Raw genomic sequence first — 13,400 nt, forward strand, 5'->3', positions numbered from 1 at the left:
GAGACATGCTGAGCCCCCTGTTGCCTGCCTCACTTCATTAGCACTATTTGCCATCAAAATGTACAATTATTAGGGGACATAATGATGTTTAGGTACATCATTTGGAAGAAATTAAATCTAAACACCTGGGTAGTAAATGAGAACGAAAGTACCTTAGGAAATCTGGTTTTATATGTTTTATGCTGATTTATTCAGCTCAGTCAAGTGCAGTCAGGCCGGAACCCCAGGGACTGTCAGTGTGGGTGACAATCACGAGCGATGACGGGCAGGGAGGAAGTCGTCACCCTGGCTGGTCTCCGAGGCCAGAAGACAAGCATGTCAGTGTCACAGAGGCATCATCCTGGGGACAGAGGAACCTGGGGAAGTCTTCCCCCTGGGGACAGATCTCCGCCTTGACTGCGATCCAGCCGTCCAGCCTGAATCACGCACGGGCAAGGCAGACCCTCAAATCAAGGCAGCAAGAGGGGAGCCCCGCGGTCGGGCTCGAGGGCCCGTGCACCAGCCCCGGAGCAGCCTCACCCAAGAGGCAGCGAGGAGCACGGGGGTGGCCCTGGGGTCAGGCTCCGTCACTCACCAGCAGGGAGAGCCAGTCAAGCTGACTGATTCCCAAACCTTGCATCTCATCCTCTGAGGAACAGTGACAATAACAGGACGATGTCACCAGCTGGCCATGGGGACTGTGACAGGGCGTGAATGTGTCAGGTCTGGGTACCATTCCTGGCAGATCACAGGAGCCTTGTGATGGGGACACGTCCACAGGCACCTTCCTCCAGGCCGAAGCCCCACCCGCCCAATGTGGGCCGCACACCCACCGAGTCAGGACGGTGAGCGGCCACCCGCCGAGGCTCTTGGCACCGTGGAGCTAAGAGGGCTCTCTGCACCACCACCAGGACACGGGGGCTCCCAGAGGAGGACCCGAGGAGGGCGGATTCCTGATGCGAGGGGAAGGGTGTGGGGGGGAATGGGCAGGGGCGGGATTCGGCAGGGGCCTGGGATGACCAGGTGGGAGGAGGGAATGAGGTGCAAAGGCAGGTGGAGTCAGCTTGTCCCCGACAGGACCCGACCCTCAGAGGGCAGGCCGAGGCTCGGTGGGCTCTGCAGCAGCCTTGGCTGGAAAGGCGCGTGACCGCCAGGCCCACCGAGCAGAGGGCAGGGTTCGCTCTGCACACACGCTCTGGAAGCATCCCGCTGCAAGCCTCTGGGCACTCAGCTGTCCTGGGCAGATGCCCCTGGGCGTGGGCGTGGTCTGCCATTGCTCAGGCAGAGGCGGTGGGCTCTGTCTTCTCCCCGGAGATGTTGCCCTGCTCTCCTCGGCACAGGGCCCCTGCAAAGCCCCTGGGAAGCCCCCTGGGAAGCCCCCTGCAAAGCCCCCTGCGAAGCCCCCTGTGCACTGCTGCACAAATGAGCAGGATCTTTAAATAGGACGGAGAGAGGAGGGAAGAGACCCATGTTAGCTTGGCAGCGAGGACTCCGGCCCTAGGGCAAATGGACTCAGGAACACAGGGCCATGGAGGGACACAGGGAGCGGCCAGGGTCACAGAGGAAGCAGGAGGCTCCAGAGAAAGAGAAACCATGTGGCAGAGAGGGCATCGACACCTGGCACCTCCCAACCCAAACTCTTACTTTCTCCCAAACCTGTTCCTCTCCTACCGGCCTTCCCATTCAGCCAGGGCTCAAGCTGGTGATCCCTGCGTCACCCTTACCCTGTCCTCTTCCTCTGTGACCTGCCAGTTCAGCTCCTTCTCCCTCCAGGGCTCGTGGACAGGGTGCCCTGGGCATTTGGGGCTGGGCCATTCTTTGTGGCGGGTCCATCCTGTGCACTATAGAGTGGTCACCAGCATCGAGGTCTTGGCCCCAGGAGCCACCAGCCTACCCCACCATGACAACCCCAGGCAGTGCCAAGTGATCCTGGGGGTGGCAGTGGCCCTCGGTGGGGCCCAGCCCCTCTCACCTGGACCCCACCATGGCTCCAGCTGTCCCCTTCCTCTGACCTCTCTCCTTCCCATGGAGGACCAGGCCATTCTTGTTAAACACCAGTGGGTGCCGTTCAGAGGTGCTGCTGTTGTAGAAGGACTCAGGCCTCATCCACTACTGAAGCTGAAAAAATATTTGTGCAAAAAGCCCCTAATCCAGAGCCGGCCTTTCCCTGTTGAACAGCCTCAGGCGAGTCCCCACCGCTCTCTAAGTGATCCGCATGCCCCCGCGACCTCCCTGCCCCTCACGGCCTGGCCTCACCCACACCTGGCCGGCCCCTCCTTGTCTCGTTGAGCCCCTCACATTCAGCTCTCTGCTCTGAGGTCTTAGCACAGTTGGCCCCCCGCACCCCGTCCCCAGCTGCGGCACCGAGCAGTCCTACCCACCACTGCCCATGCCCCTCCTCCAGCGCCCTCCTGACGCTGTCACGGGGCACAGTTACTGTGTGTATTTTAGACACAGGCTCGGGTCTAGGCCCAAAGGTACCCATGTGGGTGACATGGGTACAGACCCGGTTCAGTGGTCCCTGCTGTCCCCTGAGGATGCCAAGTCCTCAGTGACGCGCTGCAGCATCTGCTCAGAGCCCGCCTGGTGACGTCACACTGTACCGTTCAGGGGACAAGAAGGAGTGCAGCCCGCCCAGGCTCAGCTCTAGGTTCTTGGCATTTTTTTCCCCAGCAATTTCTCCCCAATACTTTCCTCCTGTGGTTGGTTGGCTCCACTTTTGAGAACCCACAATCCCGAGGGCACCTGTACACACGGACACGGGACAGACAGAGACCTGCTGGTGTGGCCACCCTCCTGGCAGGTGTCCGGCCTGCGAGGGCTCGGCCTGCCTCCTGCCCACCTGGACGTTCCAGTCTGGCACAGAACAGGCTTCAGGGTGCTCTCTGGCTGGGGGCCAGAGCCTCAGGGGGCGGGGAGCACCTGCCCATGGGGACAGCACGTGACTCCTCACAGCGGCGTGGGGAGGAGGATGGCCTTAATGCGCCTCTTGATGGGGACAGCCTTTCTAACCTCCGCAAATGTCATCGACGTCCAGAGGGCCGTGAAACCGCCTGACCGGCCACGTGGCTGCTAACTGCCTCTAATGCGCACTCGTGTCCCCCTCATCATCTTGATGGCTCCTCCTCCCAGGCTGTGAGCTCCCCCTCCACCCCAGGATGGAGGCAGCACCCACACAGAGGGTCAAGAGGCTCCCAACAGGTGTGTCCTGAGCCTACGGCATGGGGGACAACCCATGCCCACACACGACAAGGTCCCTATCCACAGGCGGTGGAGTGTGGAACACAGGGAGCAGCAGGTGACCCTGACAGCAATGCCCCCCTCCCATGAAACAGCACATGTCACATGCAGAGGGCCTGGGGGGGGTCACCAGATGAGCACCTCAAGTGCAGGAGGACACAGGGCAGGGAGCCCAGGGGTCCCACCACAGGACAGCCAAGCCCCAGGGCAACCCACCTGGCCAGAGCAGCAGGTGGGTTTGTGCCCTCGTCCCCCTAAAGAAGTGACCGAGTCCACAGTCTCTGCAACCTGGGGGACCTGGAGACCCAGCCAAGCTGCAGGCTCGGTGGCCCCCAGGTGTGCCCGAGAGGGAGGGGGGAGGACACCGGCGAGGGATTGTTCCCAGGGAGGTCACGTCCTCCTCCCCAGCCCAGGAGCCCTGGAGCCTTCAGATGGCCCTCACACCCCAACAGGCCAAGGCCAGGATAAGGCCCCTCAACCAGCCAGCTGTTGGGCCCCGACCCTGGGGTGTTGAGACGGGAGGGGGCGGTGGGGAGAGGTTAGGGACCTCACTCAACAACACGCAGAGTGCTAAGATCCCCCCTCGAGACTGGCCCGTCCGGGGTGAGTGGACACACGGGCGTGTGCGTCCATTTCCCTACCCAGAAGAACAGGGCCAGAGACCCCTTGTGACGAGCGACTGAGGGCAGACTCCAGGGGCACACAGCGGGGGCGGATCCTGGAGACGAGGAGGCTCACCAGCGGCTGGGGAGGGACCGAGGGGCCGCGGTGGGTGCGGGGTCCTTCTGGGGTGGGGGAACGTCCTGGAGGGCGGAGGGTGGCTGCACAGATGTGAGGGCTCAGGACCTCCCACCGCAGATGGCTGAGGCTTCATTTTACCCTTGAGGCTAAATTTTACTTGGATTCTTTCGAGGTCGGGCCTCTCTGCCTCTCCGGCCCAGCAGAGTCCAGGCTGTCCTCCTGTCCACCCTGCTCCAGAAGCAGCTCCCTAACAGGTCCACGAGTGTCCAGATCTCCCCTCATGAAGGGGGGTCCACTGTCTACTCCACGGCCACCACAGCCAGCTCACTGGCAGGACGGGACACACCTGCCTTGTGTCCTGCACAGCCAGCTCCGGCCAAGCTGTCCCCTGCTAACGGAGCTCGCCCTGCTCCTCCCAGGCCTTGGCTCTGTGTGCAGTTCTCTGCTGACCTCTCCTCCCGGATACTCCTATGCGTCCTTCAAAACCCAGCTCAAAGCCCTTCAGGGGGCTCCCACTGGCCCTGCCTCCATACACTGCTGCCCTCCACGGGCCTGACTCCTCCATGAAAGAGAAAGTTCCCTGGGGAGGGGACGCGTTGGGTTCCTCTGGAGTCCCCAGGACCGAGCATGATGCCTCATACACACATGGCCAGAGGCTGGGGCCCAATGAGGGACGGACAGAGGGTGACTGGTGAGGACCCTGGACTGAGAGGAAACACTCCTCCCTGTTCAGACCCTTTCCGCCCCAAGCCCCCTGATAGATAAAATATCTATCCCTCTGGCTTCAGTGAGCTGGAGGCCAGGAAGGGGAGGAGCAAAGATGGAGAAGCCCCTGTCCAGTCCTGGACTCTGCTCATCTAAGGGAGCCTCAGCATTCGTCGGCGATGGTCACACCTGCCTCCTACACGCTCTGCGCTCCGCGAGGTGCCCCCTGCTCAGTGCACGGCCTGGGCCCCGTGCCCCTCTGTTTTCCGTGGTGAATATGTGGGTACTGTGGGCTGAATGTCCCCCCTACCCAGCACATGTCCACTCAGGACCTCAGAACGTGACCTTACTTGGAAATAGGATCTTTGCCGAGGTACTTAATTAAGGATCTAATGACGAAATCCTCCTAGATTTAGGAAGGGCCCCACTTCCAAAGACTGGTGTCTTCATGAGAGGGGAGATCGGGACACGCGAGATAAAGAGATAAGGGCCTTGTGAGGACAGAGCAGAGACAGAGCCATGTGGCCACCAGCCCAGGAACACCGAGGGCTGCTGGCCACGCCAGGGTAGGAAGAGGTGGCCCCTTGGAGCCCCCCAGGACCAGCCCTGACACACTCCATTCCTCACTCTGTCCCCTGGGACTGCGAGGGAATGAGACTCTGTTCCCAGCAGCACAGATTGTGGTGACGTGCTGTGGCAGCCTTGGGGACTGACCTGCCTGCCAACGTGCTCTTCAGATCCCTGCCACCCACGAGGACGCCTGTCTCCATGAAGGCTGGTTTCTGTCTGTCCTCCAGGGGGCCCAGGCCCTTGGACAGCGTCAGATGGACAAGGGGCGAGGCCACAGACACACGGCTGCTTGGGTCCCTCTCCAGCTGCAGGCCACCGACGCACAGTGCTGGCCTTGGGCAAGTCCCCAAGCCCTGGGAACCTCAGCTTCTCCTCGTGAGGCAGCATAAAAACAGCAACTGGCCCAGGAGCTGCTGCCTGGATTAAGTGCTCCCCAAGCCCCTCACAGCTCCCCAAGAGAGCACCCGCGTCTCTCGCGTCTGGACACAGAGCCACTCGAGGTACAGGCCGTGGTCCCCAGTGGGTGCCCGTGGGACGTGGAGCAGCGCCCTTAGCTGGGCCCACCGAGGCCAGTCCAGACCCCGCTGGCTGTCAGGACTTGCCTGGGGGACTGTACACGGCCCAGGGGGGCCCGCGCTGGGGACTCCGCTCCACATCCTGTGGGGCAGAGCCAGCTCCCCATGCCCACAGCGCGCAGGAGGAGAGACCCTCACAAACAACAGAAGGCTTCTGCGGGGAAAGCAGCAAGACGTGGGGGAGAAGTCACAGGCTCCGTGACCTCGCCGTGCTGTGTGCCCAAGGCCAGGAAGACCAAGCTGCCAGCTGCCGTGGGCCAGCTCCCACAGACCCCAGCCAAGCTTCTCGGGGACACGGGGCCCACTCCTGCCTGGTGGGTTGAGGACAGGGCCGAGCCTCTCTTACTACCCGCCATTGCTCTCAGCACGCCCCTCAGCAGCAGCAGCGGCAGCAGCTCCCTGGCTCCTCTGCAATGACCGTCTCCTCCTGGCCCAGCCCTGAGCGCCTGGCCACCCACAGTCCTGGGGAACTCGGCTGCAGGTTTGCTGGACACAGACCAGGAGATCCAGATGGGAAGACGAGGAGCACAGAGCCCCTTGCTCTCTGTGGAAGGCTGCCACAAGACAGGGACCCGTCACAAGAGCTTCCCTCCCCCTTTCCACCCAGGGGACCCTCCAGGTGGTCTCCTCCACACCACTTCCAACACGCGGGCAGCCTGACAGGAAGCTGTCCTGGGGAACGTGGGCAATGGCCGGGAGGAGAGGGGAGCCTTGGTGGTGGTGGATGGGCCCCAGGGGCCACACCATAAAACCGTGGGTCTGGGGAGGATGCCCATCGAGGCCGAGCACGGGCACAGTGTGCCCCATGAGCCTGGCAGAGGCACACACCTAGGGCATGGAGGAAGGGCACCCCTGGGGAACAGGGGACATCTGTCGGGGGCCTGAGGACTGGCGACAGGTCCCCACACAGACATCTGCCTTAGAGGCAGGGGCTGTGGTGCGGCCTGGGGGGGGGGGGCACTGCGGGCTGCTGCTGCCTGCCGAGGGGAGGGGGAGGGGGAGGCGACTCTTTTTATAGCAAACAAGCAAACAAACAAACTGCTTTGCTTTAAGAAGCCAAAACCGAAAAAAGAACGAGAATATGTCTCTGCCGGCTGCTGGGAGAGTAATGAGCGCCGTCCCAGCCAGCCAAGGGGACGCAGGCAACGTGCCAAGGACTCTCCGGCCAGGGCCTCCCCACGGCCGGCGGACAGCTGGAACAAGGCCGGCCCTGCCACATGGGCACCCGCGGGCACTGGGCACGGCGCCGGCCTGCACGTGAACGGCTCCTGGCGCTGCAGAGCCCAGTGAAGTCACCCGCGCTGCCACCCACATCTGCAGGTGAACAGCAGGGGACGCCTCCGGCTACTGAGGGGCACCAGGACGGGGCCTGGCTCCAGTGGAAGGTCTCACCCTACGGCCCCTTAGTGGGTTAGCCGGAGGGCGGGGCTGTGGGCCTCACCCACCCCCCTATCTCCCACCCCTCGCTCCTCCTCTGGCCTCGGACCCCAGGCCCAGCTCGCCGGCGACCTTGGTCTCGTTGCCTCGCTGGCCCGGGGAGGCTGGCGTTGTGCATTCTGCTCAGCTCTGCCTTTGTTCATGCCACAGAGAAGCCAGGGCTGCTGGTGGGAGAGGAGAGCTCCATCCCATAATAAGCAGCATGAACTATTTATAACCCTGAAAACATCTTTATTATTATTTTTCTTCCCTCCAGAAACAATCTCACACAATCCTGTTAAGTACACACCACCAAGGACTGGAGGGCCGAGGGCCGGGCGCTTCCCCCGGCCCTGCCCAGCCGAGCAGATGGCGGCGTGGGCGTTAGGTACCAGCCTCCTGGCAATCCGAACATCTGTTCCCGTTAGAAAATGCTAATTGCCATCAATCAGGACAGCACCTACCCACATTTACATGCAAGCACACATGCAAAAAAATAATACATCTAAATTTCTCCGCGCACAGCGCTCCCTGCATGTTAACGAGCCGGGCAGCGCCTGGACGCCCGGGAAGCTCCAGCCAGGGCAGCGCAGCCCCTCTGGACCCACCCTGCACCCCGGCAAGGAGAGTGCCAGGGAGCCTCGGTGGGCCTCCCAGTGGCCCACCAGGGACACCCAGGGTCCCCGACTCCAGGCAGCACAGGCCACGCTCCCGTGAGCACCTCCACAGTGCTGCATCCTGCCCTCCCTGTGGCCCTGTCCCCAGCCAGGCTGAGGCTCCCTGAGCTTCCGGGAGGCAGCACTAGGTGCTCAGCCCCGAGTCGGCTCCACGTCTGCCCCTGAGGCCTGCAGCCTCCCTCTGTCGCCCTGAGGGGGGCAGCCAGGGCTGGCCTCCGCCGCTGTTTCCTACCCACGGGAGCTTCCCCAGCACCCGAGACCATGCCCATCCTCGGGCCCCAGGTTCCTGGGCTCGGCTAGGCCCTTGTACCCCTCCCTGGACCTCTGTTTGGTTGACAGTCACTCAGCTTCCCGAGTCCCAGTGTTCTGAGCTGGCCCTGGAGAGCCAGAGGTGACCACAGGGTCCCAGAGCAGAAACTGGGCCACCCCTCTGCTGGGAAAGGGAAGAGAAGGGGGTCACTGGCTCACACTCATGCTCGAGGAGAAAGGAGTGGCACCCCACCTTCTCCCTTGGCTTCTTGCAGTCCGACCCTTCTCGGAGGAGCTGACCGGCTGCCCAGCTGGACCAACAGAGCAATCTACTGCTCCCGGGCACCCCGCCCATGTGTGCAATCCCAGGGCCTCCATGTTTCCAGAAGGGGAGCTCAGGAGACTGGCCCATTATGTAACGAGAAACAATGATCTCTGAGTGCCCCCACCGCCACACACACCCTCCCCAAAAGAAAGCAATTTTGCTAATTTTTCTCCCAGGCACCAGGCACCGTTGCCAGCCTCGGTTGCTATGGGGCCTGTGACTGGTTCGAGGTAGATTCTGAGGATTGGAGGAGAGGTTTCCATGGGGAGCCACAGCACCCCATCCCCTAGGGCCACAGACAGCACTGGGTGGGAAAGAGGGCCTCTGGACTGACCAGGCAGGTGGCCCCATGATGTGACTGGAAGGTGATTCACGGGCAGCTTTGCCGTCTGTGAATATTGTGCAGGACTGACTGCCGGCAAAGTATGGCACGAGTCGTGCACAGGAAGGGTGTGTTCCTATCAGAGGCTCACCAGCACTGTTGCAGGGCAGGGTGGGAGGCTGGCAAGTGGCTTCCTTCCCCGGGTAGAATGACCTTCTCTGAGACAGCAGGTGCTTCGTGAGAACTCAGGGGGCGCAGGGGAAGGCGGAGCCCGCCAGCCTTGCCACATGACCCTCTCTGACGTATTCCTCTTTCAGTAAGAGCCTGGCTTTCCACCAGGGCAGTGGCAACACCTGTGATCCCCGGAGCTGGAGAGGCTGAGGCAGGAGGATCACAGTTCAAATCCAGCCTCAGCAACTTAGCAAAGCCCTAAGCAAGACCCTGTCTCAAAATAAACAATTACAAAGGCTGGGGGTATGGCTCAGCGCTTAAGCACCCCTGGGTTCAATCTTCAGTACCAAAGAAATCCAAGACCCCTGCGCTGGACACTAGGGAAACAGACACGGATGTCAGGGACGCAGGGCCACACAGCGCCTGCAGAGCCCACCTGGGACAAGCCTGTCCCCATGCTCTGCCTATCCTGAGGAGGGGCTTCAAAACCCACAGCAGCTCCCTCCTGACTCGCTCTAACTGCAGCGACACCTGTGTGGGGCTGCCTCCACCTCCAGCCAGGCCCCACGTGTCGGCCCCCCGCCCCCCTAATGCTAGCCCAGACCTGCTTCAGGCCAGCCTCGCCGGTGGGCACATTTGCTTCCTGGGTTCCACTTGAACTGGGCTCATTATTGTCTTTGTTCAGAATTCGGAGGGTGTCTCTCTGCTAAGGGCTCTCGGTCTCCAGGGCAGGGGTCATGAACGAGGACTCTAGGGGGCTGTCAACCTCCCGCAGCCCCTCCCATGCCTTGACAGCCTCGGCCCCGCAGCCCCCCAGCGTGGCCTGACTCCCGGCTGAGGCACGTGGCCTGCAGACTAGAGGCTGGTCCTCCAGTTCCAGGGCCCAACACCGCCCCCTCCTCTCACTTCCCTCTTCCCAGCCTTGCTGAGGCTGCAGGTGAGTATGAGGCAGCAGCACAGGAGCGGGGCCTGGGTCAGGTGTCCTTCCCACCCCAAAACACCAGAAGAGGAGGAGGCTTTAAAAATAAAGCTCGTGATAATGATAGGAATCAATGGCTACGAGAGAGAGAGAGAGGATGAGTAGATGGATATGTAATACCTACATGGATGACAGATGGGTGGATAAAGGATAGAGAGCTAATAGATGCATGGATGGAGGCAGAGATAATCAATAATAGATAACAGATGGATAGATAGATGCAGAAATGGACGGTCCCTCACTGAGTCGATGAACAGGCATGAAGAGCAGGTACATGGCACATGCATCTAGACGCACAGATGGGTGGATGATAAATATGTAGACACATAGAAAGATAAACAGTAACAGATGCGTGGGTGGGTGATGGACACACAGTCACTGACGGCTGGATGGAGAGAGGGATGGTAGGTAGATGGAGAGGGATGGTAGGTGGATGGAGAGAGGGATGGTAGGTAGATGGAGAGGGATGGTAGGTGGATGGAGAGGGGGATGGTAGGTGGATGGAGAGAGGGATGGTAGGTGGATGGAGAGGGGGATGGTAGGTGGATGGAGAGAGGGATGATAGGTAGATGGAGAGGGATGGTAGGTGGATGGAGAGAGGGATGGCAGGTGGATGGAGAGGGGGATGGTAGGTGGATGGAGAGAGGGATGATAGGTAGATGGAGAGGGATGGTAGGTGGATGGAGAGGGGGATGATAGGTAGATGGAGAGGGATGGTAGGTGGATGGAGAGGGGGATGGTAGGTGGATGGAGAGAGGGATGGTAGGTAGATGGAGAGAGATGGTAGGTGGATGGAGAGAGGGATGGCAGGTGGATGGAGAGGGGGATAGTAGGTGGATGGAGAGAGGGATGGTAGGTGGATGGAGAGGGGGATGGTAGGTAGATGGAGAGAGGGATGGTAGGTGGATGGAGAGAGGGATGGTAGGTGGATGGAGAGAGGGATGATGGGTGGATGGAGAGGGGGATGGTAGGTGGATGGAGAAAGGGATGATAGATGGATGGAAAGGGATGGTAGGTGGATGGAGAGGGGAATGATAGATGGATGGAGAGGGGGATGGTAGGTGGATGGAGAGAGGGATGATAGTTGGATGGAGAGATGAATGGTAGGTGGATGGAGAGGGATGGTAGGTGGATGGAGAGGGATGATGGGTGGATGGAGAGAGGGATGGTAGGTAGATGGAGAGGGATGGTAGGTGGATGGAAAGGGATGGTAGGTGGATGGAGAGAGGGATGGTAGGTGGATGGAGAGAGGGATGATGGGTGGATGGAGAGGGGGATGGTAGGTGGATGGAGAGGGGGATGGTAGGTGGATGGAGAGGGGGATGGTAGGTGGATGGAGAGAGGGATGGTAGGTGGATGGAGAGGGATGGTAGGTGGATGGAGAGGGGGATGGTAGGTGGATGGAGAGGGGGATGGTAGGTGGATGGAGAGGGGGATGGTAGGTGGATGGAGAGAGGGATGGTAGGTAGATGGAGAGGGATGGTAGGTGGATGGAAAGGGATGGTAGGTGGATGGAGAGAGGGATGGTAGGTGGATGGAGAGGGATGATGGGTGGATGGAGAGAGGGATGGTAGGTGGATGGAGAGGGATGATGGGTGGATGGAGAGAGGGATGGTAGGTGGATGGAGAGGGGGATGGTAGGTGGATGGAGCCATCACCTTTCCGTAGCTCTGGGCCCTCTCCAGCTGTGTGGCCTTGGAGAGCCCCTCCAGCCCTAGGACTGCCCCTGGTCTGGAGTGGGGTGTGCTAGAGCCACCTGGTCCCGTCTAACACTCTGGCCTGGATGACAGTGCCCTTGGCACATACTTAGCCCCTGTCTCAGTGTCCTGCCAGTGAGGACCTGGCCACTTGCTCTCGGGTCCCCCAGCAAGAAGAGACAGGGCTGACCTCTTGGTGCGCACGTCCTCTGTGGCTGATCTTCCCCAGTCCTCCTGACCACCCTGAAGGTGCTGCACTGCACTGTGGGGCTGGACTTCCCCTGCACCTCAGATGGACACAGCTGTGACCCCAGGAAGCAGAGCCCTTCCCAGTCCCTCCTAGTGGGTCCCCCTCACCCTACCAGGACAGGGCCATCTGGGCCAGGAAGTGGCAGGAGCCCTGGGTAAGTGCAAGGGCAGTGGGTGGGTGAGGGGTCTGGAGGGCAAAGGCTCTGCTCACTGAGCACAGAGGCAGGCCTTGGCCCCCCACCTGGGATACAGGCCCCCGAGCATTCTGAGGGCCAGTTGAGCCCAGCGCATCAGAGAGCCACACCACACACGCGTGTTCTCCTGCCCTAGGGGGGCTTCTCAGAGAGCTTCTATTTGTCCCATCTCTGCATCCCCCACCATGCTCAGCCCCAGGCCACGGCACCAGGCCCACAGACTGGAGGGGTGTGTGCTTGACTTCATCCTAATCCAGAAGGTCCCCAGGGTGAGACGCCACCTCTGGCCAACGTGCAGCGTGCCCACTACCTGACAGAGGGGAAAGAGAGGTGCAGGTAAGACGGCTGGTGAGGCCGTGGGCTGGGGCAGCGGTCACTCCGCAGCCGTCACAGGGTCACCAGGCACCTCTGAAATGCCTAGCATGGCCTTCATAAAATCTCACAGCAAGACGGCATGAAAACTCACCTCGGGCAGCCCACCCTCGATGCCCACTCTCACGTTGGAATAACTGAGTGCTACCAAGTGCTTCTCAAACTGGGGAACCCCTCCCCAGCCCCTCGAGATGCGTGGGGATGGGAAGAGGAGCCCTGGGCGTCCAGGACCCATCGGCTAAGCCTGTGCCTGGGACGGCAGCTCCGGTTTTGTCTGAGCAGTTCAGGGGAATATTATGGTTCTGTCACAGCCGGGGAAGCGCATTGTGGATTCAGTGTAAGACGTGTGCGAATTTTTAAGATAACAAATAAGACTTCAAAGAAATGTCATGCTTTCTCTGGCCCCCTTCTGGCAACAGACGCCCAGGTCCCCAGGGGTGCAGGCTTACTACTCCCTCTCTTTGGAGCCTCGGGAGGAAAAGTGCACACCTCCAGTGCAGTGCCTGGTGCCCTCTATCACCCGGACAGGCCATTTAATCTCCTCTGCCGGAGCCCAGCCCGCCGTGCCCAACACACACTCTGGCTCTGTGTCACGCCACCGTGTTAGAAAATGAAATAAATAAATAAATAAATAACCAGTCCTTCCTTTACGCTCAGTAAAGGAGAAAAACGCTGCAGAATCAACTCCACAGACAGACAAAAGGTTTCTGCCGCCTCAGCAGAAATACTCAGCGTCTCCATCTGCAGAGTCGGGGTGAGCCATGGGCCTGGGGCACCCCGAGCTGAGGCCGGGAGGAAGAAGCGTCAGGAGGACTGACCCTCCCTGGCTCTCAGCTTGAGAAAAGCAGAGAGACGTGGACGGTCCCTCTGTCACGCTGCACACACAACCATGACCCACGTCTCCAAGGGCAGGGAGACCTCAGAGAGCACCCTTCAGGG

At 60.7% G+C, this 13,400-nt stretch overlaps 1 protein-coding gene across 1 annotated transcript; it reads right to left on the minus strand.

Annotated features, from left to right (window-relative positions):
* Positions 1 to 3,953: 3,953 nt before the first annotated feature.
* Positions 3,954 to 12,696, minus strand: LOC139702519 (nuclear pore complex-interacting protein family member B11-like). The gene is made up of 3 exons (XM_071603868.1): positions 12,556 to 12,696; positions 10,758 to 11,411; positions 3,954 to 4,022 (listed from the first exon to the last, which is right to left on the minus strand). The coding sequence occupies exons 1-3, from the start codon at positions 12,694 to 12,696 to the stop codon at positions 3,954 to 3,956; spliced, it is 864 nt and encodes a 287-aa protein (XP_071459969.1).
* Positions 12,697 to 13,400: the final 704 nt, after the last annotated feature.

This window comes from Marmota flaviventris, chromosome 17 (assembly GCF_047511675.1).
Source record: "Marmota flaviventris isolate mMarFla1 chromosome 17, mMarFla1.hap1, whole genome shotgun sequence".
NCBI lineage: Eukaryota > Metazoa > Chordata > Mammalia > Rodentia > Sciuridae > Marmota > Marmota flaviventris.